Source organism: Symphalangus syndactylus, chromosome 14 (genome assembly GCF_028878055.3).
Source record: "Symphalangus syndactylus isolate Jambi chromosome 14, NHGRI_mSymSyn1-v2.1_pri, whole genome shotgun sequence".
NCBI classification, from domain to species: Eukaryota; Metazoa; Chordata; class Mammalia; order Primates; family Hylobatidae; genus Symphalangus; species Symphalangus syndactylus.
In genome coordinates, this window is record NC_072436.2 from 70,130,657 (window position 1) to 70,157,477 (window position 26,821).

The 26,821-nt window shown below is 43.2% G+C and overlaps 1 protein-coding gene, 1 non-coding gene and 1 pseudogene across 11 annotated transcripts in view; all 3 read left to right on the top strand.

Annotated features, from left to right (window-relative positions):
- Positions 1–2,273: 2,273 nt before the first annotated feature.
- LOC129463157 (large ribosomal subunit protein eL39-like) lies at positions 2,274–2,497 on the top strand (annotated as a pseudogene).
- A 5,359-nt stretch (positions 2,498–7,856) lies between these two features.
- TRNAG-CCC (transfer RNA glycine (anticodon CCC)) lies at positions 7,857–7,927 on the top strand. Its single transcript has one exon. It is a non-coding gene; the product is annotated as a tRNA-Gly (tRNA).
- Positions 7,928–8,124: 197 nt separating this feature from the next.
- TIA1 (TIA1 cytotoxic granule associated RNA binding protein) overlaps positions 8,125–26,821 on the top strand; it is a 39,118-nt gene continuing 20,421 nt past the window's right edge. For 2 of the 10 annotated variants that reach the window (XR_010115667.1, XM_055241053.2), the window contains exons 1-3: positions 8,148–8,513; positions 20,955–21,051; positions 25,976–26,074. Coding sequence is in view for 7 of the 10 variants with exons in the window: in XM_055241053.2 (XP_055097028.1) it covers positions 8,488–8,513; positions 20,955–21,051; positions 25,976–26,074 (222 nt within the window). In the remaining 3 variants the exon portion in view is untranslated. Of the gene's footprint in view, positions 8,514–20,954; positions 21,058–25,975; positions 26,075–26,821 lie in introns of those variants that run through there. The other 8 variants (XM_055241055.2, XM_055241052.2, XM_055241054.2 and 5 more) reach the window with 8 other exon arrangements.

A 26,821-nucleotide genomic window follows, 5' to 3' on the forward strand; every position in this document is an offset into this window, starting at 1 on the left:
ACTTTAATTGTGAATTCATTTTTATACTCAACACTCCTATTTAGTGTAATGTCTGAAGTAAAGCAGGACATAAATTTTAAAAGGCAAAGGTATCCCTCTTCCCACACTGCCTGGAAAGACAAAGGTTAATCACTGAAGACAATTTTACACCTGTTAAATAAAATTTATAGGAAGCCATTGGTTTGGACTGAGCTCCTGCACTAGACTAGGCCCAACAGACTAAATCAAAATGGAGTCACTCAAGTCACTCATGTTCCACATCACAAGGTCAAAACTAAGTTGTCGATCTAACTTTCTAAGAAATCAGGAGAAAGAAAAATAATAGCCAAATTCCCAACAGACCAGTTTTAAGTGGCATAAGGAAATACCCTCTGCTTTAAACTTCACAAGTAAAGTAACCTCGAAACAACCAATTCACTTTTCTGTTTCTGCTTTCTTCAGCCCTTTCTGAAAGCCAACCTCCTCCACTCAACTCATAGGAATACTCATTCGATTTTATAAAATGAGGTGTTGCGCAATTCTACAATCGCAACTAAAAGCCAATTATGCTCTTTAAACTAAATTAGTTGTAATTTTGTCTTTTGACAAACCTTGTCAGCCAGGAGTCTACATGACAAACTTCATTAATGAGCCTTTTTCTATCACTTATTTGCCTTCCCATAATTTGGCACCCGTAGAGACTCAAAATCATTTTCCTTCTCTTCACACTTCTCTTTTTTTCATTTTTTTTTTTTTTTTTTTTTTTTTGAGACAAAGTTTCGCTCTTGTTGCCCAGGCTGGAGTGCAATGGCGCAGTCCCACGACAACGTCCGCCTCTCGGGTTCAAGCAGTTCATCTGCCTCAGCCTCCTGAGTAGCTGGAATTACAGGCAAGCGCCACCATACCCAGCTAATTTTGTATTTTTAGCAGAGATGGGGTTTCTCCATGTTGGTTAGGCTGGTCTCAAACTCCCGACCTCAGGTGATCAGCCCACCTCGGCCTCCCAAAGTGCTGGAATTACAGGCGTGAGTCACCACGCCCGGCTCTCTTAACACTTCTCTGAACATATACTGTTCTTTTTTGAAGATGCTGTATAATCCTGAATTCAAAGCCACCTCTTGGAGATTTGCTCATTTCCCTGGTCTCTCTTTTGAATACGTGACGTACATGTTTTTAAATTTCTGTTTTTCATTTTTTTTTCTTTCTTTCTTTTATTTATTTATTTTGAGATGGCTTCCCTCTGTCACCCAGGCTGAAGTGCAATGGCACTATCACGGCTCACTGCAACCTCCCACTCCTGGGCTCAAGCGATCCACCCACCTCGGCCACCAGAGTACAGTAGCTGGGACCACAGGCATCCACTACCATGCCCAGCTAATTTTTACATTTTTTGTAGAGATGGTTTTTTGCCATATTGCCCAGACTGGTCTGGAACTCCTGGGCTCCCAAAGTGTTGGGATTATAGGCGTGAGCCACCATGCCTGGTCCCATTTGTTTTCTTCTTGTTAATCTGTCTTTTGTTATAGGGGTCTATCACAACCAAAAACTCAGAAGGGTAGAGGAAAACTCTTTTTTTCTGCCCAACATACCATACAGTAGAATATTATGCATGCATTAAAAAGAAGCCAGGCATGGTGCCTCATGCCTGTAATCCCAGCACTCTGGGAGACCCAGGCAGGTGGAATATCTGAGGTCAGGAGTTCGAGACCAGCCTGGGCAACATAGCAAAACCCCGCCTCTGCTAAGAATACAAAAATTAGCTGGGCGTGGTGATGCATGCCTGTAATCCCACCTGCTTGGGAGGTTGAGGCAGGAGAATCACTTGAACTTGGGAGGCCAAGGTTGCAGTGAGCTGAGATCGCACCGCTGCACTCCAACCTGACAGGCTGGTCTCAAAAAATAAAAAATACAAAAAAAGAATGTTGGAGCTTGGCACAGTGGCTCACACCTGTAATCCCAGCACTTTGGGAGGCCGAAGCAGGCAGATCACCTGAGGTCAGGAATTCGAGACCAGGCTGGTCAACATGGTGAAACCCTGTCTCTACTAAAAATATAAAAATTAGCCAGGCGTGGTAGTGCACACCTGTAATCCCAGCTACTCAGGAGGCTGAGACAGGAGAATTGCTTGAACCCAGGAGGCAGAGGTTGCAGTGAGCCAAGATTACACCACTGCACTCCAACCTGGGCGACAGAGTGAGACTCTGTCTCAAAACAAAAAATGGGTCTATAACTAATGTCCTAGTATTATCAGTTGAGAAAAGCTTGTGGTTGCATGATGGGTATAAAATGATCTCATGCCTCTTTTCCTTTCTCCGCCATCGTGGTGTGTTCTTGACTCCGCCCTCACCATGTCTTCTCACAAAACTTTCAGGATTAAGTGATTCCTGGCCAAGAAAAAAAAGCAAAATCATCCCATTCCCCAGTGGATTCAGATGAAAACTGGAAATAAAATCAGGTACAACTCCAAAAGGAGACATTGGAGAAGAACCAAGCTGGGTCTGTAAGGAATTGTACATGAGATGGCATACATATTTATGCTGTCTAAAGGTCATGATCACGTTATCATATCAAGCTGAAAATGTCACCACTATCTGGAGAGTACGATATATTTTCCTCTCCGAATCTGTTATGAACGCATTGGTTGGCTGGGTTCAGTAATAAATATGTGAGGCCTTTCATTTAAAAAAAAAATCTCATTTCTGTAATTACAATACTTCGCCCAAACAAAAAAGAATAACTAGTACATGAACATGAAGAACAATATAGATGAGAGGAAAATAGGATGGATACAAAACAAAGTTAAACTTGGAGGAAGAGGCTGGGCTCAGTGGCTCACACCTGTAATCCCAGCACTTTGGGAGGCTAGGGCAGGCGGACGGTTTGAGCCCAGGGTTCGAGACCAGCCTGAGCAAAATGGCGAAACCCCATCTCTACGAAAAAATACAAAAAAATTAGCCTGGCATGGTGGTGTGCACCTATAGTCCCAGCTACTCAGGAGGCTGAGGCAGGAGGATCACCTGAGCCCAGGAGGTAGAGGCTGAGGTGAGCAGTGATTGTGGTACTGTATTCCAGCCTGGGCACAGAGCAAGACTCTGCTCCCCAACCTCCAAAAAAAAAGAAAAAAAAGATATATGTACCAGGATACAACTGCAACATTATTTGTAATACAATAGATTTTTGAAAAGTAGTAACCTGAATATCCATCAGTGCCAGTTATGGTAATTTATTCAATTTACCATCCAATACATTGTGGAACTTTCATTTTATGGACGATTTTGCAACTATTAAAAAACTATTAGTCCAGGACTGGGCGCAGTGGCTCACACCTGTAATTCCAGCACTTTGGGAGGCCGAGGCTAGTGCATCGCTTGAGCCCAGCAATTTGAGACCAATCTGGGCAACAAAGTGAGACCTCTGTCTCTACAAAGAATACAAAAATTAGCCGGGTGTGGGCTGGGCACGGTGGCTCATGCCTGTAATCCCAGCACTTTGGGAGGCCGAGGGAGGCGGATGACCTGAGGTCAGGAATTCGAGACCAGCCTGGTCAATATGGTGAAACCCCATCTCTACTAAAAACACAAAAATTGGCCAGGCGTGGTGGCAGGCACTTGTAATCCCAGCAACTCAGGAGGCTGAGGCAGGAGAATTGCTTGAACCTGGGAGGTGGAGGTTGCAGTGAGCTGAGATCGAGCCATTGCACTCCAGCCTGGGCAACAAGAGTGAAACTCTATCTCAAAAAAAAAAAAAAAAAAAAAATTAGCCAGGCATGGTGGCACGCACCTGTAGTCCCAGCTACTCAGGAGGCTAAGGTAGCAGAAACACCTGAGCCTGGGAGGCAGAGGCTGCAGTGAGCTGACATCACTGCCACTGCACTCCAGCCTGGGCAACAGAGCGAGACCCTGTCTCAAAAAAAAAAAAAAAAAAAGCCCGGCGCAGTGGCTCACACCTGTAATCCCAGCATTTTGGGAGTCCAAGATGGGCGGATCACTTGAGGTCAGGAGTTTGAGACCGGACAGTCCAACATGGTGACACCCCGTCTCTATTAAAAAATGCAAAAATTAGTGGGATGTGCTGGCCCACACCTGTAATCCCAGCTACTAGGCGGGCTGAGGCAGGAAAATCGCTTGAACCTGGGAGGCAGAGGTTGCAGTGAGCTGAGATCAGGCGGGTGGATCATTTGAGGTCAGGAGTTTGAGACCAGCCTGGCCATCATGGTGAAATCCCATCTCTACTAAAAATAAAAAAAAAATTAGGCCGGGCATGGTGGCTCACGCCTGTAATCCCAGCACTTTGGGAGGCCGAGGCAGGCAGATCATTTGAGGTCGGGAATTCAAGACCAGCCTGACCAACACGGAGAAACCCCATCTCTACTAAAAATACAAAATTAGCCAGGCTGGGCGGCACATGCCTGTAATCCCACCTACTCGGGAGGCTGAGGTAGGATAATCGCTTGAACCCGGGAGGTGGAGGTGGCTGTGAGCCGAGATCATGCCATTGCACTCCAGCCTGGGCAACGAAAGCGAAATAAAAAAAAAAAAACTAGCCAGGTGTGGTGGCTCACACCTGTAATCCCAACTACTCTGGAGGCTGAGGCACAAGAATCACTTGAGCCCAGGAGACAGAGTTCACAGTGAGCCGAGACACTGTCACTCTGGGTGACACTCTGTAAAAAAAAAAAAAAAAAAAAACACTAAAAATCCCAAGTGTATACATGTGCATCTGTATAGAGTAAAATGTGGAACATTACAAATGAATCTATTAATATTACTTACCTCAAGAGGGGGAAGAAGATACATTTTTAATATTTTCCTTATATATCCATTTCATTTCCTTTGTAACACTAAGCACGTTGTACTTTAGTAACTTAAAAACTACTCTACTTAAAAAAAAGTACTTGTGCTATATCCATATAATGGAGTTTTATTTGGGAATAAAAAGGAATGAAGTACTGATACATGTTACAACATGGATGACCCTGAAAAGCATAATGTTAAGTGAAATAAGTCAGTTACAAGAAACCATATATTACATGCTTCCATTTATATGAAATGTCTAGAATAGGCATATCTATAGGGGCAGAAAGACTGGTGGCTGGGACATGGAATGGGATGAGGGACAGCGAGTGTCTGCTAATTGCTAAGGGTTTCCTTTTTGAGGTGAAGAAAATGTTATAAAATTGATTGTGGTGATTTTTGCACACACACCTCTGTGAATAAACTAAAAACCATTAAACTGAAAAACACTTTATATGGATGTCCCAAAAAGGTGTTTTAAAAATACCATCCCCATTAACATTTGTTTTATTCACCATCAAAAGACTAGTACTTGATATCTTTGAAAATAATCTGAAGAATGTGCCAGAGACTCTAAAGACAATTCCAAAAATGAAAATCCAGAATGTATCCAGTCTGAAGAAACTACTTTAAAGAGGACATCACGTTTTTGTTTTTTTGGTGTTTTGTTTTGTTTTTGAGGAGTCTTGCTTTGTGGCCCAGGGGCTCACTACAACCTCCAACTCCCGGGTTCAAGTGATTCTCCTCCTACCTCAGCCTCCCGAGTAGCTGGGATTACAGACATGTGACACCACATTTGGCTAATTTTTGTATTTTAAAGTAGAGACGGGGTTTCTCCATGTTGGCCAGGCTGGTCTTGAACTCCTGAGCTCAAGTGATCTGCCTGCCTCGGTCTCCCAAAGACTGGGATTACAGGCGTGAGCCGCCCCGCTTGGCCGACATCACGTTTTTCGATATGTAAATTCTTCTGTTTAAAGAATATTTCGGCCGGGCGCGGTGGCTCACGCCTGTAATCCCAGCACTTTGGGAGGCTGAGGCGGATGGATCACGAGGTCAGGAGATTGAGACCATCCTGGCTAACATGGTGAAACCCCGTCTCTACTAAAAATACAAAAAATTAGCTGGGCGTGGTGGCGGGCACCTGTAGTCCCAGCTACTCTGGAGGCTGAGGAAGGAGAATTGCTTGAGCCCGGGAGGCGGAGCTTGCAGTGAGCCGAGATCGCGCCACTGCACTCCAGCCTGGGCGACAGAGCGAGACTCCGTCTCAAAAAAAGAAAAATTTCTACAACTTAAATAAACTTAGATCATAGATATTTTCCAGTTCAACACTACAGATCTGATTAATAGCTTTTCAATAACTGCAAAATAGTCCATAAAATGAATCTTCCGGCCGGGAGCAGCGGCTCACGCCTGTTATCTCAGCACTTTGGGAGGCTGAGGCAGGCGGATCATCTGAGGTCAGGAGTTCAAGACCAGCCTGGCCAACATGGCAAAACCCTGTCTCTACTAAAATACAAAAATTAGTTAGGCTAATTTAGGTGGTGGCGCACGTCTGTAATCCCAGCTACTAGAGAGGCTGAGGCAGGAGAATCGCTTGAACCTAGGAGGCAGAGGTTGCAGTGAGCCAAGGTTGTGTCACTGCACTCCAGCCTGGGAGACAGAGCAAGGCTGTCTCAAAAAAAAAGAAAGAAAAAGAAAAAGTTCCACATGTATTCGGTGTAAATTGAATAAATTACCATAAGTGGCATTGATGGATATTCAAGTTACTCCTTTTTTTCTACTATAAACAATGCTGCAGTTGTATCTTGGCACATAAATCTTTATAAATTAATTCTTTTGGCCGGGCGCGGTGGCTCAAGCCTGTAATCCCAGCACTTTGGGAGGCCGAGGCAGGCGGATCACGAGGTCAGGAGATCGAGACCATCCTGGCTAACACGGTGAAACCCCGTCTCTACTAAAAATACAAAAAATTAGCTGGGCGTGGTGGCGGGCGCCTGTAATCCCAGCTACTCAGGAGGCTGAGGCAGGAGAATGGCATGAACCCAAGAGGTGGAGCTTGCAGTGAGCAGAGATCGTGCCAGTGCACTCCAGCCTGGGGGACAGAGAAAGACTCCGTCTCAAAAAAAAAAAAAAAAAAAAAAAAAATTAATTCTTTTATTTCTGTAGGATAGATTCCTAGAAATAGGATTACTTTAGTGATACATATATAATAAGCAATATGAAATGCATACAGAGTATACTGAATCACATTTCAGAGCTCTAATTTCTCTGCCTCCTAAAGTTGGACTGAAGTTTATGTATCTTTTGACTTGTTTACTTTTAAGATTCTTGTGACCAATTTGCATTAAATAGCTGTTTGTTTGTTTGTTTGTTTATTTTTTGAGATGGATCCTCGCTCTGTTGCCTAGGCTGGAGTGCAATGGCAAGATCTCGGCTCACTGCAATCTCCGCCTCCCAGATTCAAGCCATTCTCCTGCCTCAGCTTCCTGAGTAGTTGGGATTACGGGCCCCCACAACCACGCCCGGCTAATTTTTGTATTTTTAGTAGAGACAGGGTTTCGCCATGTTGGTCAGGCTGGTCTCGAACTCCTGATTTCAGGTGATCCACCCGCCTCAGCCTCCCAAAGTGCTGGGATAACAGGCGTGAGCCACTCCCCCGACCTAAACAGTTATTTCTTAAATGCTTTCCAATGTGCAATCAATACACGAAAAAAATGCAAATATAAATAAAAATCTGGCATCTGGAAATATCCTCCCCGCGCTCAAAAATTTGACTAGCACCGAGGCAAATTCTTAATAAAATCCTTACTTTTTTAAGTAAAACTTTTTTCTTTTTTCTTATTTCTTAAGTAAACATTTTAAATCGAAATTTTTTTTCTGTACAGAGAAAGTTGAAACATCCATTCCCATGTTTGGGATGAGAGAAGATAAATTATTCATGTTATTGGAAAACAGAAGATTATAGTCTGTCAATAAACTTTTACTTTTAAATGAATAAATAATACATGACAATTCTTTTCACATGAAAGCGAACGTCTGCTTCCATTTCCTCCTAAAACACTCTGGCGACTACACGTGTTAACAGCGCCGCTGGTGTAGTGGTATCATGCAAGATTCCCATTCTTGCGACCCGGGTTCGATTCCCGGGCGGCGCACAAGCGTTTTGCTTCTCGCTCTCCAAAAACCAGATAGCTTGAAGAATCTTTATATATCTTTCCAAAAGAGGAAAGATTTAGGCTTTTTACCGTCCCTGAAGGTTTCCACTCCCTTATAATTCGCGGTCGAAACACTCGAATCCGCAGCCAGAAGGCAAAAAAGTTCACGCAAGTCGTGAAGTAGTTAATCCTTGCGCCTGCGCAGTCTGAGACGTCCCTCGTGTCGGGTGGAAGAGCGGCTGCGCAACAAGTGAACCTATGGATTAAGGTGTAGCCGAGCGGCCCGGAGGTTGAGAGTGCAAGGTTATTCTGCGCCTGCGCGGCCCGGGTAACTTTGCTGGCTGCTCCTAGGCTCCCGGCTCGCCGCCATCTTGTATTGGGGCTTCATTGTTCCCGCTGGGCCGGGCGGTTTAGTGTAATTGCCGCCGGAGAAGGAGGCGGAGTAACCTCTGGTCAGCCGAGAAACCTCACTATCCCGTAGCCATAACCGCTTAAACGATTTGGGAGGTAGTGAAGGGCAGGGAGCTGGACCCGGAGGCGCCGCCGCGACAGCAGCAGCCATGGAGGACGAGATGCCCAAGACTCTGTGAGTCTGGGGCAGCGATGAGGGAGGCGGGATGGTGGTCGTCCCGGAGGGAAGGCCTCGGCCCTGCGCCGCTCCCAGCCTATTGTTCTCCGTGGACGCCTCGATATCGTGGTTTTTGTTTCCTTAGCATGCACTTGGATGCTTAGAACCAAGACCCAATCTGTGAGAGGACCAGGTGAAGGGAGATGGGGCTCAACTCTCTCAATTAATTCCTTCACTTTAGCAACACCATTGCATGACCTTTGCTCTCGCCACGGGCCCTCTGTGGTCTTAGACCTGGAGAAAAGACTTCAATTCAGACCTCTTTTTAGAACTCATCGAACCTTCCTTTTGTCCTATGCTTTCTTTCCTTTTCCCGCTTCTCCCCCTTTTTGATTAACCTCTTCTTATCTTTACAGCCGTCTCCCTTTAATTTTACTTTTGATTTCCTACTGAAATTCTTCCTTTCATTTTCTTCTCGGTGATAAGATTTTTTCCCCCCTCGAGGCTGCTTGTACTCATTTTCAGTGCAGTAAACTTTATTCTTGCAGTTGCCAATTGGAAAAAAGCCAAGCATTTTTCTTTAACCTCTGGTTTTCCTTCTGTAGCACCCACCGACCAAAAAGCCTAACCAGACACCCCAAGGATTTGGAAATCTCACCCAGAAGGAATATATCAATTGAGGGGAAATGGATTTAGTATTATTTTTATAGTCGTTTGCTACTGTTTTGATTGACATGGTGTTGAACGAGCGGGCTGTAAATGCCCTAACATATTTACAGATAATTTTTAGAGTTAGCGTTAAATTATCGGAGCGTGGATATTTTCTTTGTCGTGTGGCTTCCCCCACAGCGTTCTTTGTTTTTCGAAGTATTATCGGATGAGTTGATCCTGCCTTTGTTGGCATTTCTCGGAAGAAGAAAAGCTCAATGAGTTCTTGACATAGCTTTTTGTTTATATTCTTGGAATGCAGTTTGAGAGCTCCATGCATTAAAAATGCAATTTTAGGTTTCTCTTTGCAGCTCTCTAATAAAGTTGCTCTGAAGTACTATGTAATTGTTTTTTTTACCTCCAAAATTTTTCCACTTTTAAGTTGCTATTTTTTATCTATATTGGAAATGTGGTTACACTTGTTTTCTTAATAGATTGTCAGTTAATCTGTTAGTAACCTTGAAATTTCTCTATTCCTGAGGCTCAGAAAGTATCTTTTCAGTAGGACGTAGCAATTAGTGCGCGACCTTTGTTTTAGGAAAGATTGTATCTGTAGATGAATACTCGCTAAAAAACTACTAGCCTCACGGTGTTGGTGGAATCTCTTCCCGCTTGCCTCTTAGCTATGACAGTCATCAGCATTTTGGGTTAAGGCACTGCTCGTGTTTTATAATGTAGACTTAATATTCTCCGTATTAGTTTGAAAATGTTTGATTTTAAAAACTGCCAGAAGTATCTGACCACTTAACTTTTTAACTTTTTAATTTTGTTTTTACTTTTTAATTTTTTGAGATGGAGTCTCACTTTGTCACCCAGGCTGTAAGGCTAGAGTGCAGTGGTGCGATCTCGGCTCACTGCAACCTCCACCTCCTGGGTTCAAACGATTCTCCTGTCTCACCCTCCCAAGTAGCTGGCATTACATGCGGGCACCACCATGCCCGGCTAATTTTTGTATTTTTAGTAGAGATGGGGTTTCACCATGTTGGCCAAGCTGGTCTCAAACTCCTGACCTCAGGTGATCCGCCTACCTCGGCCTCCCAGAGTGCTGGGATTACAGGTGTGAGCCACTGAGCCTGGCCTGTCCTCAACTTTTAACTATTACATTTATGACTTATTTTGCCTTGTATCACTCACCAAAACTCCCCATCCAAGAGACTCTTCCTCAAAGTAGTCATACTGTAAAAGTCTTCTCTTGTTTCTACCTCCCTCAACCCAAACTCCCATTTTTCTAGTCAGGCAAACCTTTACCAAACATGAGGGTACTAATCCCTAAGTTTTCCTAGTAGTGTTTTTAATTTTAATGTAAGATTTTTGCTTTAATGACCCTGGAAGTCAGAGGCTTTTAATATATGTTCTTAGCACAGTTCTTAGCACATTAAAAACACGGAGCCTCTTAATATATGTTCTTAGTGTGGTCCGTGGTAAGTGATGAATAAATTTGTTTAAGAAACTGGTATAATTGGCTGGGCACAGTGGCTCACGCCTGTAATCCTAACACTTTGGGAGGCTGAGGAGGGTGGATCACCTGAGGACAGGAGTTCAAAACCAGTCTGGCCAACATGGCGAAACCCTGTCTCTACTAAAAATACAAAAATTAACTGAGCATGGTGGCGCATGCCTGTATTTTTTTTTTTTTTTTTTTGAGATGGAGTCTCGCTGTCGCCCAGATTGGAGTGCAGTGGTGCGATCTCGGCTCACTGCAGGCTCTGCCCCCTGCGGTTCACGCTATTCTCCTGCCTCAGCCTCCCGAGTAGCTGGGACTACAGGCGCCTGCCACCTCGCCCGGCTAATTTTTTGTATTTTTAGTAGAGACGGGGTTTCACCGTGTTAGCCGGGATGGTCTCGAACTACTAACCGCAGGTGATCCACCTGTCTCAGCCTCCCAAAGTGCTGGGATTACAGGTGTGAGCCACCGCGCCCAGCCCACATGCCTGTAATCCCAGCTACTCGGGAGGCTGAGGAAGGAGAATCGCTTGAACCCGGGAGGTGGAGGTTGCAGTGAGCCGAGGTTGCGCCATTGCACTCCAGCCCGTGCAACAGGAGGGAGGCTCCATCTCAAAAAAAAAAAAAAATCTGGTAGAATTTCAAGCAGTGAATTAAGATTTTACTCTTTCTTGAGGATAAAATAGAGTCTGAATTTTTATCACCCGCATACCTAAATGGCTCACTGGAAATTCCTTCATTTGCTACATCTGAGTGGCATCTCCATGTTAAGTTAGAGAATACCAGTATTTGATTTCTTGTCACCAGTACTTTGGAATCATATTCTGAGACAAACTTCCCTAAAGTTTATACTGCAGGATTATTTTGAGGAGTATTCAAGGTACAGTTATTAAGTTCAAACATTTGTAGTGAGCATATGGGTGATATATACTACTATTCTCCATGTATAAGTTTGAAATTTTCCACAATAAAAAAATAAAAATACGTGTATAGTGAGTCTGAATTGGCCTTGGTCACTTTAAAAATACTCAACTGAACTAAAAGCTACACACTAGACTAGAAAAACATTGCTGGTGTTAGTTGATGAAAGTTAATTCCCTCAAATCCAGACACCTTAATATCCTTTGTGTGGTTTACTCTCAAATGCATGAATGTTCTCTTTTGAGATAACTATACTGTTATTGTGTGGCTTTCACATTTGCTAAGAGTGCAGATCTATAAATTATAGACCATCTTTAAAAGCCTCCAGCTGGCCAGGCATGGTGGCTCACACCTGTAATCCCAGCACTTTGGGAAGCTGAGGTGAGTGGATCACCTGAGGTCAGAAGTTTGAGACCAGCCTGGTCAACATGGTAAAATCCCATCTCTACTAAAAATACAAAAATTAGCTAGGTGTAGTGACACATGCCAGTAGCCTCAGCTACTCGAGACTCCGGGGGCTCAGGAAGGAGAATCGCTTGAACCCAGGAGGTGGAGGTTGCAGTGAGCCAAGATCACGCCACTGCACTCCAGCCTGGATGACAGAGCAAGACGGAGCCCAATTAATTGCTATATACTAATGTGGGCCTTGCCTTTCTTCTGCTCCATGCTTATCTTTCATTCTTGTTGTCTACCCCACTCTCCAAATAGTATTGGCCTTGTAATTTGTATGAAATAAAATCTCTTGTATTGAGAATCAGACCTGTCTTGGAGACGGAAGTCTCGCTCTGTCGCCCAGGCTGGCATGCAGTGGCCTGATCTCGGCTCACTGCAAGCTCTGCCTTCCGGGTTCACGCCATTCTCCTGCCTCAGCCTCCCGAGTAGCTGGGACTACAGGCGCCCGCCACCACACCCGGCTAATTTTTTGTATTTTTAGTAGAGACACGGTTTCACCGTGTTAGCCAGGATGGTCTCCATCTCATGACCTCATGATCCGCCTGCCTCAGCCTCCCAAAGTGCTGGGATTACAGGTGAGAATCAGACCTATCTTAAAGATTAGATTGAAGGCAAGGTTGACTAAAATGAGATATTTATTAGGTAATACTTATGTTTCCAAATAACTGCTAGTAATTAAGAATATGCTAGAAACATTACATTCACTCAGTAATATTGAGAGCATACTACATGGCTGTCACTCTTCTGGAAACTGGGGATATGGTAGTACATATAATAGGCCTTTTACGAATTTACGTAAGTAATTATGTTAGATGGTAATAAGTGCTGTGGAGAAACAATGCAGGGTATGCATGGTAAGGAGGAAGGGGTGGATATTTATAGAGAATAATAAAGGAAAGTCATCCTTTGATAAGTGACATTTGAGGAAAAAAGTGAAGGCGATGAGGGAGAGCCATGCTTCTATCTGAAGGAGGAGCACCCTAGAAAGAGCTAGTGCAAGGGGCCCTTGGGGGCAGGGCATGCTGGTTGGTTAGCCTGAAGAGAGTAAATGTAGTAGAGGAGTAGGAAATGAGGTCAGAGTGATAAATAGGAATGTTAGGGGAGATAGAAAATGCCAGATCATGGCCGAGCGCAGTGGCTCATGCCTGTAATCCCAGCACTTTGGGAGGCCGAGGCTGGCGGATCACGACGTCAGGAGATCGAGACCATCCTGGCTAACACAGTGAAACCCCGTCTCTACTAAAAATACAAAAAATTAGCCGGGCGTGGTGGTGGGCGCCTGTAGTCCCAGCTACTCAGGAGGCTGAGGCAGGAGAATGGCTTGAACCTGGGAGGCGGAGCTTGCAGTGAGCCGAGATCGCGCCACTGCACTCCAGCCTGGGGCACAGAGCAAGACTCCGTCTCAAAAAAAAAAAAAAAAAAAAAAAAACGAAAAGAAAAAAGAAAATGCCAGATCATACGGTTCCTTATGAGGGCTATCTTATCCGAGTAGGAATGGAAGCTGTAAGTGGGTTTCAAGCAGAGTAGTGGTATAGCCTATCTTAACCTTAAAACTGGCAGAAGCAGGTAGCCTAGTCAGGAAGCCAATCCAGGTATGAGAGAAAGCAGCGCCTGTAATTGTAGTTAGTGCCGGTGAAAATGATGGGAAGTAGTTGAATTATGGATATGTTTTGAAAATAGCAACGGGAATTACCAGTGGCTTAGATGGGGCATGTGAGAATGATGTCAACAATAAATGGATTTATTTTAAAATGTGTAATATCAGTTATCTAAAATGTTATAGTTTGTTGCAAAATATAAGTAAAAATGAAAAGTCTTGAGGATCGATATCCCTTAAGATGTCTGCAGGCATAGTATTGGATACATTTGTTCAAGCTGGTTTACCTAGTGAAGGAGGTCCCAACTAATAAGGCAGTTTCAGCCATCTCTTGTAACAGATTATTCTTTTTTTTTTTTTTTTTTTTTGAGACGGAGTCTCGCTCTGTCGCCCAGGCTGGAGTGCAGTGGCGCAATCTTGGCTCACTGCAAGCTCCGCCTCCCGGGCTCACGCCATTCTGCTGCCTCAGCCTCTCCGAATAGCTGGGATTACAGGCACCCGCCACCACGCCCGGCTAATTTTTTTGTATTTTTAGTAGAGACGGGGTTTCACCATGGTCTCGATCTCCTGACCTCGTGATCTGCCCGCCTCGGCCTCCCAAAGTGCTGGGATTACAAGCATGAGCCACCGCCCCCGGCCACAGATTATTCTTTGTGATGGGTATACATTTGTTAAATAATAAGGTTAGGATGCTGATGTATAGTATATACACAAGCACTTACTATTCTACACAATTTTTTATTTTTTTAATTGAGATAGAGTCTCATCCTGTTGTCCAGGCTCTGGTGCAGTGGTGCGATCACAGCTCACTGTAGCCTCGACCTCTCAGGCTTGAGGGATCTTCCCACCTCAGCCTCCTGAATAGCTGGGACTACAGGCATGTGCCACCATGCCTGGCTAATTTTTAAAAATATTTGTAGAGAAGCGATCTCACTGTGTTGCCCAGGCTGGTCTCCAACTCCGGGGCTCAAGCGGTCTTCCCACCTTAGCTTCCCAAAGTGCTGGGATTATAGGTGTGAGCCACCGTGCCTGGTGTTTACACAGTTTCTTCATTAGCAAAAGACATAACTAATCTTTTCCCGCTAGGGTAACTTAAGCAAAATGAGAGAATTTTCTAACAAATTGAAAATGTTCAGAGACAGTACATTTAACTCCTTAACAGATATTTATAGAGCAATAAATATCACTGCAATGATATGCAATGTTCCAGGCAGTGTTCTAGACTAGTAGTCCCCAGCCTTTTTGGCACCGAGACCAGTTTTGTGGAAGACAGTTTTTCCATGGGCGGGATGGTTTCAGGATGAAACTGTTCTACCTCAGAACATCAGGCATTAGATAAATTCTCATAAGGAACACAACCTAGATCCCTTGCATGCCCAGTTCACAAATGCTGCTGATCTTACAGGAGGCAGAGCTCAAGCAGTAATGCTCCCTCCCCTGCTGCTCACCTCTTGCTGACCCATAATGGTCCATGGCCTGGGGGGGAGTTGGGGACCCCTGTTCTAGATAGTAGATACCAACTAAGAATAAAAATGAAAACCTCTTATGGAATTTATTATTAGGTAAAAAACTTCATACTTTTTACTCAAATTTTCAGAGACCTTACCAAATTCTGCCTTTTTTTTTTTTTTTTTTTTTGAGACGGAGTCTCTGTCACCCAGGCTGGACTGCAGTGGCGAGATCTCAGCTCACTGCAACCTCCACTTCCCGGGTTCAGGTGATTCTCTCGCCCACCACCACACTTGGCTAATTTTTTGTGTTTTTAGTAGAGACGTGTTTCAACATGTTGGCCAGGCTGATCTCGAACTCCTGAGCTCAAGTGATCCGCCCACCTCAGCCTCCCAAAAGTGCTGGGATTACAGGCATGAGCCACCGCTCCTGGCTAATCCTGAAAATTTCTTATAGGCACAAGAGTCAGGTGAGAGTAGACACAGAAGAGATGCAGAGATAGTATACAGAGTTCTGTTTTTTGTGGGGGAGGGTTTTGTGGAAGAATGGCATGATAACCTTCATCTAGCATCCCTTAATGTTACCATCTTATATAACCGTGGTATAATTATCAAAATTAAGAAATTAACACTATAGGCTTTATTCCAATTTTTCCACTGATATCCTTTTTATATTCTAGGATCCAATTCAGGAAAATACCACATTGCATTTCGTCATCGTCTCTTTATTCTCCTTCATTCTGTGAGATGTCTTTCTGACCTTAACACTTTTTTTCTTTTTTTAGTGGTAAGGTCTCACTCTGTTGCCCAGACTGGAGTGCAGTGGCACAATCATTGTTCACTTCAGCTTCCCAAGTGGCTGGAACTACAGGTGCACACCACCACACCCAGCTAATTTTTTCTTATTTTTTATAGAGACAGGGCATATCACTATGTTGCCCTAGCTGGTCTCAAACTACTGGCCTCAAGTGAATCTCTCACCTCGGCCTCCCAAAGCACTGGGATTACAGGTGTGAGCCACCACACCCTGCCAACACGTTGGCCTCACTGATTTTTGTATTTTTAGTAGAGATGAGGTTTCACCATGTTGGCCAGACTGGTCTCTAACTCCTGGTCTCAAGTGAACTGCCTACCTCGGCCTCCCAAAGTGCTAGGATTTCAGGCTTGAGCCACTGTGCCCAGCTTTCTGTTTCTTTTATTTATTTATATGTTAGAAATCAGGTCTTGCTATGTTGCCCAGGCTGGACTCAAACTCCTGGGTTCAAGGGATCCACTCACCTCAGCCTCTCAAGTAGCTGGGACTGCGGGCTTGTGCCACCACTCCCTTTTATTCAAGAACAGTCATCTGTTGTTTTTGTTTTAGGACAATTTTTTGAAGAGACTGAGTTGTCTTATAAAATGTCCCACATTAAGGCCGGGCGCGGTGGCTCACGCTTGTAATCCCAGCACTTTGGGAGGCCGAGGCGGGCGGATCACGAGGTCAGGAGATCGAGACCACGGTGAAACCCCGTCTCTACTAAAAAAAATACAAAAAATTAGCCGGGCGTGGTGGCGGGCGCCTGTAGTCCCAGCTACTCGGAGAGGCTGAGGCAGGAGAATGGCGTGAACTCGGGAGGCGGAGCTTGCAGTGAGCCGAGTTCGTGCCACTGCACTCCAGCCTGGGTGACAGAGCGAGACTCCGTCTCAAAAAAAAAAAAAAAAAAAAAAGTCCCACATCTGGATTCGTGGAATTTTTTATTTGCCTGATATCCTATAAACTTAAATCTAATTTTCAGCTTGATTAGATTTAGGTTAGACTTTTTTATGTAAATATTTCATAGGTGATACTGTGTAATTCATATTATATATACACAGTGTCTCATTGGCCATTGCCCATCTATAAAATAATTGAAAATTTTATCACTGGGTCATAGTGGTAACAGCCAAAGCTCTCATTTTTAAGGTAAGGTTTTCCCTTTGCAATTTATTAAGTAATCTATGTGATAACTTTGACACCTTGTGACTATTTCCACACCAACCGTTCATGTAGTAGTTTAAGCATAAATTAAAGATCCTTGCCTGAATCAGTTATTTCATTAGGGTTTACACATTGTTAATTTAATACTATCTTTCTACATTTATTAACTAACATTCTTCTGTAAAGGAGAACTTTTCTAAACTAGAGCTATTAGATTACACTATTTAGTAGGAGTTCCTACTTAATAGGATAAATGCTTAATTCTGTCTCTTTTTCAGAATAAAGACTTGGTGTAGTAATAACTCCCAATACTGGTAAATTGCTGTTGGGTAAATGTTGCTGTTACTTTCTCTTTTGAGTACCATTATTTTACCTGATCTTTAAATGTCATTTGTTATTAAGACTCAGCATTTCTTCCTTTGCCATCTTAACCTTTTCTGAAGGCTTCGTGTTAAGCACTCAATATGTGTTTATTGAATGGTAGATGGAAAGAAGAAATTGAATCCACACTTTGTGAGCATGTATGAATATTTATTTTTCTGGGGAGAAAGTCCATACCTTGTATCAAATTTTCTGAAGGGTACCTGAGAGACAAATGAGAAACTACCATTCTGGGGAGACGGCATTCCCTGATTCCAGAACTGATAAACCTCTAACTCTGTAAAATGACTAGAGGTAATCTCATTTCAAAATCTCATTTAAAAACTTATTTATAAACCCTTTATTGGCCGGGCGCGGTGGCTCACGCCTGTAATCCCAACATTTTGGGAGGCCGAGGCAGGTGGATCATGAGGTCAGGAGATAGAGACCATCCTGGCTAACATGGTGAAACCCCATCTCTACTAAAAATACAAAAAAACTAGCCGGGCATGGTGGCAGGTGCCTGTAGTCCCAGCTACTCAGGAGGCTGAGGTAGGAGAATGGCGTGAACCCGGGAGGCGGAGCTTGCAATGAGCCAAGATCGCGCCACTGCACTCCAGCCTGGGCGACAGAGCAAGACTCCGTCTCAAAACAAATAAATAAATAATAAACCCTTTATTTTCTTTTTAGAGATAGAGTTTTGCTCTGTCACCTGGGATGGAATCCAGTGGCATAATCATAGCTCACTGCAGCCTCTTAACTCTTGGGTTCAAGTGATCTTCCCACCTCAGCATCCGAAGTAGCTGGGACCATGCCATGGGACATAGTGACACCATGTCCAGCTAATTTTTTATCTTTATTTTTATTTTTTGTAGAGACAGGGGTCTCACTGTATTGACTGGGCTGATCTTGAACTCCTTGGCTAAAGTGAGCCTCCAAAAGTGCTGGGATTACAGATGTGATCCACTGCCCCTAGTCTAAACCCTTTAAATGAAGATCATCACAGTCTTATGGTCTTGTAATGCACTATTTATATTTTTATTGATTACCAACTCATAATCTGTGATCTTTCTACTCCCTTTCACCCCTCTTCTACCAATCAGTAATGTTAAATGGAAGGTTTCTCATCCCACTGTGAGCATTCAAAACAACTGATAATTTACCTATAACTTTTCAAAAATGTGTTCATTGCATAACCAAAGTCTACCTAAATTGAACAAATAAGGGAAATAATGTTAATATAAAAATTGGGGGTACCAGCCTGGCCAATATGGTGAAACCCCGTCTCTACCAAAAATATAAAAAAATTAGCTGGGCGTGGTGGCGGGTGCCTGTAGTCCCAGCTACTCGGGTGGCTGAGGCAGGAGAATCACTTGAACCTGGGAGGTGGAGGTTGCAATGAGCCGAGATCGTGCCACTGCACTCCAGCCTGGGCGACAGAGCGAGACTTTGTCCAAAAAAAAAAAATTGGGGGAACGTCAGTGTTCTTAGTAGTAGTAATACCATAGAAGTAGAAATAATTGCAATGCCTCTTAGGTTTGATTGTATAAATTTTTTTTTTTTTTTTTTTAATTGAGATGGAGTCTTGCTCTGTTGCCCAGGCTGGAGTGCAGTGGCACCATCTCGGCTCACTGCAAGTTCTGCCTTCCGGGTTCACGCCATTCTCCTGCTGCAGCCTCCCGAGTAGCCGGGACTACAGGCGCCCACCACCACGCCCAGCTAATTTTTTATATTTTTATTAGAGACAGGGTTTCATCGTGTTAGCCAGGATGGTCTTGATCTGACCTCGTGATCCGCCCGCCTCCGCCTCTCAAAGTGCTGGGATTACAGGCATGAGCCATCGCGCCCAGCCTTTTTTTTTCTTTTTTAAGACAGTCTTGCTCCGTCACCCAGGCTGGAGTGCAGTGGCATGATCGGGGCTCGTTGCAACCTCTGCCTCCTGGGTTCAAGCAATTCTCATGCCTCAGCCGCCCCCCAGTAGCTGGGATTACAGGCAGGGGCCACCATGCCTGGCTAATTTTTGTGTTTTTAGTAGAGAAGGGGTTTCACTACGTTGGCCAGGCTGGTCTCAAACTCCTGGCCTCAAGTGATCCACGCGCCTCAGCCTCCCAGAGTGCTGGTATTACAGGTGTGAGCCACCGCACCCAGCCATTATTGTATAAGATATTTTATATAACTAATGATGCTTCATTTGAGTGTTTTTAAAGCTTGTCTTCCTAAGGTAAGCCTGAAAACTGAGAAACAAGCAATCAATTTGCAAAACAATGACTAAGACATGCACATACTAGCTTCCCCTTCACTAGCAAGGTGTAATATATTTTCTTTTTTCTTTTTTGAGACATAGTCTCATTCTGTTGCCCAGGCTGGAGTGCAGTGGTGCAACCTCAGCTAACCCAGCCTCTGCCTCCTGGATTCAAGTGATTCTCCTGCCTCAGCCTCCCAAGTAGCTCGGTTTACAGATGTGCACCACCACGCCTGGCTAATTTTTGTGTTTTTAGTAGAGACAGGATTTCACCATGTTTACCAGGCTGGTCTCAACTCCTGGCCTCAGGTGATCCTCCCACCTTGGCTTCCCAAAGTGCTGGGATTACAGGCATGAGCCACCACACCCAGCTAATATATTTTCAAATAACATACTTTACATCTGTTTTCAAAGAGATTTTGAAGTGCTGGCAAACTTTTAAAAGTTACTCCCAAATATTATAGTTTAAGACAAAGACCTGCCTATTTCTCAAGTTTAATTTTTAATGAACAACTTTAGAAACTGATGGAGAATAAGCAAATTAAAAATGGTAAATCAAGGGCTGGGCACAATGCCTCATGCCTGTAATCTTTAAGATTACACTTTGGGAGGCCGAGGTGGGCAGATCACTTGAACCCAGGAGTTTGAGACCAGCTCAGCAACATGGTGAAACCCCTTCTCTACAGAAAATGTAAAAAAATTAGCCAGATATGGCACACACCTGTGGTCCCAGCTACTTGGGAGGCTGAGGTGGGAGAATCCCTTGTGCCCAGGAGGTGGCGGTTGTAGTGAGCCGAGATTGCGCCACTACACTCCAGTCTGGGCAACCCAGCAAGACCTTTTTTTAAAATAAATAAATAAATAAATTGAGGTAAATTGAGCTGGGTGTGCTGGTTCCTGTAGTCCATTACTCAGGAAGCCGAGGCAGTAGGTTTGCTTGAGGCCGGGAGTTTGAGAGCAGCCTGAGCAATATGACCAGACTATTTCTTTAAAAAAAAAAAAAAAAAAAAGACCGGGTGCAGTGGCTCACACCTGTAATCCCAGCGCTTTGGGAGGCTGAAGCAGGCGGATCACCTGAGGTCAGGAGTTGGAGACCAGCCTGACCAACATGGAGAAACCCCATCTCTACTAAAAATACAAAATTAGCTGGGTGTGGTCACACGTGCCTGTAATCCCAGCTACTCAGGGAGGCTGAGGCAGCGGAATCACTTGAACCCTGGAGGCGGAGGTTGTGGTGAGCCGAGATCGTGCCATTACATTCTATCCTGGGCAACAAGAACGAAACTCCGTCTCAAAAAAAAAAGGTAAATTGTTTTTCTTTGTGTTTCAGATACGTCGGTAACCTTTCCAGAGATGTGACAGAAGCTCTAATTCTGCAACTCTTTAGCCAGATTGGACCTTGTAAAAACTGCAAAATGATTATGGATGTAAGGGTATTTTACTTAGTTAACTTTATTCTTTTTTTTTTTTTTTTTTTTTTCACACATTACTTAAAGCCATTGCTTGGAAGGAATTCTTAGCTTACCATGGTCTAAATATAGTATAAATTCTTAGTTTACTGTAGTCTAAATATAGTCTTAGTTTACTATATTCTAAATTAATAGGGATTTTAGTGAATTTGTAATGAACCTGTTTTGACAGCTGAATTTAATTTGTTTTATTACATAATGGAAGATGACAATAGGACTAGTTATTTCTAGATCAAATGGGAACTATATATATGTGGGCTCTTTCAGGTGCATTGAGGCATCAGAATGTTTATATGCGGTGTCAGTTGGTTGACTAATAAATTCAGCTCTTACAATTAAATTGGAAAACAGGTTTAAAAATAATAGGCATTTGATACAGTGAAAGTATTTTTAACTTTATTTTTAAAGGTCATCATTCAAGTTTTTCTTGTATTTAGGCAATTCCTACTTGGAGACCTTAATGTATTAAAACACACACACACACACACACACACACACATTGAACTCATTCATCTAATTGGTGTTAACCCTGAATCATAATATGTATAAAAAGACATTTAGGGAATACTTACCCCATTTCCCTGGAGTCTTTGTCTCCTGGTGGGGGGGAAAAGACTTTAAATTTTTTTTTTTTTTTTTGAGACGGAGTTTCACTCTTGTCACCCAGGCTGGAATACAATGGTGCGATCTCTACTCACTGCAACTTCTGCCTCACGGGTTCAAGCAATTCTTCTGGCTCAGCTTCCCAAGTAGCTGGGATTACAGGCACGCGTGACCACACCCAGCTAATTTTGTATTTTTAGTAGAGATGGGGTTTCTCCATGTTGGTCAGGCTGGTTTCGAACTCCCGACCTCAGGTGATCCACCTGTCTTGGCTTCCCAAAGTGCTGAGATTACAGGTATGAGCCATCGTACCCGGCCTAAATTTTTTAATGGGAAAGCCAATGTTAAAGAGAAACCCTTTTGTCCCATGGTCTCTCCTTTCTGTAAACTTTTGGGTTGTTTGTTTTGAAAGACAGGGTCTTGGTATAGCCACTGCACCCAGCCTGCTATAAACTTTCAATTTTCTTTTCTCCACAAAAGACAATCATGTATGTGTGTATGTGAATCTGTTACCTTCTTTCCTGTTGTATTCCAGCTCAACTTTTTTTTTACTTGATATTTTTAAAAGTAATTATTTAGCCGGGCACAGTGGCTCACACCTGTAATCCCAGCACTTTGGGAGGCCGAGGCGGGTGGATCACGAGGTCAGGAGTTCGAGACTAGCCTGACCAACGTGGTGAAACCCCGTCTCTACTAAAAATACCCACATTAGCCGGACATGGTGGCAAGCGCCTGTAATCCCAGCTACTCAGGAGGCTAAGGCAGTAGTAGAATCGTTTGAATTCGGGAGGCGAAGGTTGCAGTGAGCCGAGATTGCGCCATTGCACTCCAGCCTGGGCGACAGAGGGAGACTGCCTCAAAAATATATATTTATCCAATTGGCTTTGATTTGTTGTCTTAGATCTTAAAATGTTGTCAGACCTTTGTTCTGATGGTACAAAATCATCTGCATATTATATAGATGAAATCAACAAAGAGTTGTCTTCTTTTATTCTATCACATTTAATATCAGTATGCCTTTGGATAAAGGAGAAAAAATTCCTGTACCCATAGAGAAAGACAAGAGGGAAAGATGGGGAAAAATGAAGAGGAATTTAAAGCCAGTCTTTCCTTAATCTAGATCTCCTTATTTATCCCAATGGTAGCATTTATGGAAAATTTGCTGCCTGTCAGTTACTTTAATACATTGTCACAAATGCTCAATAGAAACATAAAGAAGGTGTTATTCTCATTTCATGTATGAGGAAATGAGGCAAAGCAAGGCTGTAAACCCCAGTTGATTTATCCGAGTATAAATCTTCTCCATTGGTTTGCCTGCTGCTACTCTCTCTGGCTGGTCATATATTTCCCTGGGGAAAGATCATTAGCCAAAATGTTAGTGATTGCCTTGGCTACAGAAAAAAACCAGGTTAGCTTTTGCCACTTTTTATCATTTGTGGATTCTGATCGCTCAAAAGCTTAGATTTTTATTCTTCAAATCTAAATTCCAATCTGTTCACATTCTGAGACTAATGTTCACATTTATAAACTTTATACTCCCTGGACTGATAATATGCTGATAATATGTATATATGCTTTGATTCTTATTTAAAAAGTTAAAGTTTTTTCTGCATATAAATTAAGTAAAACATATTCTTTTTCATTTATTTACTCTTAAGTGCAAGTGACTTTTTCTTTTTTTTTTTTTTTTAGACAGAGTCTCACTCTGTTGCCCAGGCTGGAGTGCAATGGCACGATCTCAGCTCACTGCTAACTCTGCCTCCCAGGTTCAAGCTATTCTCCTGCCTCAGCCTCCTAAGTAGCTGGGATTACAGGCACGCGCCACCACACCTGGCTAGTTTTTGTATTTTTAGTAGAGACAAGGTTCCACCATGTTGGCCAGGTGGTCTCAATCTCCTGATGTCATGATCCACCCACCCCAGCTTCCCAAAGTGCTGGGATTACAGGCGTGAGCCACCACACCCAGCCGCAAGTGACTTTTTCTAACTTCATTTCAGTGCTGCCTGTCAGCATTGATCTTGGTAATAGAATTCCCATTGTGTTTTGTTAGTTTGAGTTATATAATATTTTTATTCTCTAATTTTTTTAGACAAAATATAGTCCCAATATATTAAACTTTGTCATGGCCTCCTTGCTTTAAAATTTTTACAAGTCATTGCCAGTGACTCTCAAACTATTAATTGTGGATGTACACAGTGATTGATGCCTGTAATCCCAACACTTTGGGAGGCAGAGGCTGGAGGATCACTTGAGCCCAGGAATTTGAGACCAGCCTGGGCAACATAACAAGACCGCATCTCTAAAAAAAATTAAGTAAAAAGTATTAATTGAACTTGAAATAAAATTGTATATTCCTCTATTTTAGTAGCTTTCTAGTCTTTTGAATTAGTTTTTTATTTTAACAAATCTGTTTAGGAGGTTATGGAAAGAATTTTAAAATGGTCTATAATGTCATTTGGTATTTTGCACTATAGGTGTAAAAATTGGAATTTTTTTCTGCTACTTTAATTTATAATTAAACATCCAGGTTCTACTTATCACATAGCCTTACCTACCTGGAACACCAGCAGAAAAGGGAAGTTTTTTTTTTTTTTTTTTTTTTTTTGAGACGGAGTCTTGCTGTGCGCCCAGACTGGAATCCAGTGGCACAATCTTGGCTCACTGCAACATCTGCCTCCCAGGTTCAAGCGAATCTCCTGCCTCAGCCTCCCAAGTAGCTGGGATTACAAGCGCACGCCACCACACCCAGCTAATTTTTCTAATTTTAGTAGAGATGAGGTTTCACCATTTTGGCCAGGCTAGTCTCAAACTCCTGACCTCAGGTGATCCACCTGCCTCATCCACCCAAAGTACTGAGATTACAGGCATGAGCTATTGTGCCCAGCCAAGGGAAGATAATTTTTTTTTTTTTTTTTGAGACAGAGTTTCACTCTGTCTCAAAGTTGCCAAGGCTGGAGTGCAATGGTGTGATCTCGGCTCACCGCAACCTTTGCCTCCAGGGTTCAAGCAATTCTCCTGCCTCAGCCTCCTGAGTAGCTGGGATTACAGGCATGCACCACCACGCCTGGCTAATTTTGTATTTTTAGTAGAGACAGGGTTTCTCCGTGTTGGTCAGGCTGGTCTCGAACTCCTGACCTCAGGTGATCAGCCCACCTTGGCCTCCCAAAGTGCTGGGATTACAGGTGTGAACCATCACGCCTGGCCGGGAAGATAATTTTTTAAAGGCTTCTGAGCAAGCAAAAAATTGATGTCAGAAAGCTCACATTCTAAAACCTATTCTAAAATCTTAACTTACCAGAGAATCTCTTCAGTTTTCAGAGCCTATTTACCTGGATTTTAAAACAGGTTTAAGAAGGTTGGCTAAGATTTTCTGCTACTCAGCAAGCTAGTATCAGCAAGGAGCTATGTACATTTGTAGCAGTAAAAGGTGACTTATAACAGGGAAGGGATAGAAAAATCATAAAAAGCCGAAGTGAGACTTCAGAACCTAGGAGTTCAGTCAAACTTAATCTGTGTAGCTTGAACAAATGGTTATATGATAATGGGGTATGTATAGCTATATATCCAGTTAGGATACCTAGTCATTAATATTAAATTATAGTATTATAGTATAACCTGTTGAAGAAAATAGCTATGTATAAAAGCAGTGTGATTTTAAGTGTTTGCTTTTTTTTTTACTTTTTAATTATTTTAGAGACAGGATCTTGCTGTGTTGCCCAAGTTGGATTCAAACTCCTGGGCTCAAGCATTCTTTCCATCTCAGCCTCCTAAAGTTGCTGGGACTACAGGAGCTCTCCACCAGGCCTGGCTGTTTACTTTTTTTTTTTTTTTTTTGAGATGGAGTCTTTCTCTGTCACCCAGGCTGGAGTGCAGTGGCACAGTCTCTGCTCACTGCAACCTCCACCTCCCGGGTTCAAGCAATTCTGCCTCAGCCTCCCGAGTAGGTGGGATTACAGGAGCCTGCCACCACGCCTGGCTAATTTTTGTATTTTTTTTTTTTTTAATAGAGACGGGGTTTCACCACGTTGGCCAAGCTGGTCTCAAACTGCTGACCTCATGATCCACCTGCTTTGGCCTCCCAAAGTGCTGGGATTACAGGCGTGAGCCACCTCACCCAGCCTACTTTTTTAAATCTAAAATTTACTTGTGGAATAGATCATTCTCCATGGCCTGATAACTTAGATGTATAAAACTTGGTTTAAGATTTTTTTTTTTACATAATTTTAAGGTAATGGGTGAATAAAGCTTAAAATTGGCTTTTGTGTTTCTTCTCCCACAGACAGCTGGAAATGATCCCTATTGTTTTGTGGAGTTTCATGAGCATCGTCATGCAGCTGCAGCATTAGCTGCTATGAATGGACGGAAGATAATGGGTAAGGTAAGCTGTCGTAATTAAAGAAGGTGACTTGCACTGAAAAAATTTAAGTTATATATTGATTTTGTTTCCTTTTTAGAAACATTAAACACTTTTTTTCTTTTTTTTTTTTGAGACGGAATTTTGCCCTTGTTGCCCAATCTGGAGTGCAATGGCGCAGTCTTGGCTCACTGCAACCTCTGCCTCCTGGGTTCAAGTGATTCTCCTGCCTCAGCCTCTCTAGTAGCTGGGATTACAGGCACGCATCACCACACCCGGCTAATTTTTTGTGTTTTTAGTAGAAATGGGTTTCACCTTGTTAGCCAGACTAGTCTCAAACTCCTGACCTCAGGTGATCTGCCTGCCTCAGATTGTAGGTGTGAGCCACTGCGCCTAGCTGAAACATTAAACACTTTATAGCAAAAGGTCAGTTATTGACATATAATATTTAAAAGATAGGACAAAGCTTTTAGAGGCCAGAGGCCTGTGTTTATGTTAGTATTTTCTTTTTTTTTTTTTTTTTTGAGATGGAGTGTGGCTCTGTCTTCCAGGCTGGAGTGCAGCGGTATGATCTCAGCTCACTGCAAGCTCCGCCTCCCGGGTTCATGCCATTCTCCTGCCTCAGCCTCTGGAGTAGCTGGGACTATAGGCGCCCGCCACCACGCCTGGCTAATTTTTTGTATTTTTAGTAGAGACAGGGTTTCACCGTGTTGGCCAGGATGGTCTCAGTCGCCTGACCTCATGATCCGATCTGCCCGTCTCTGCCTCCCA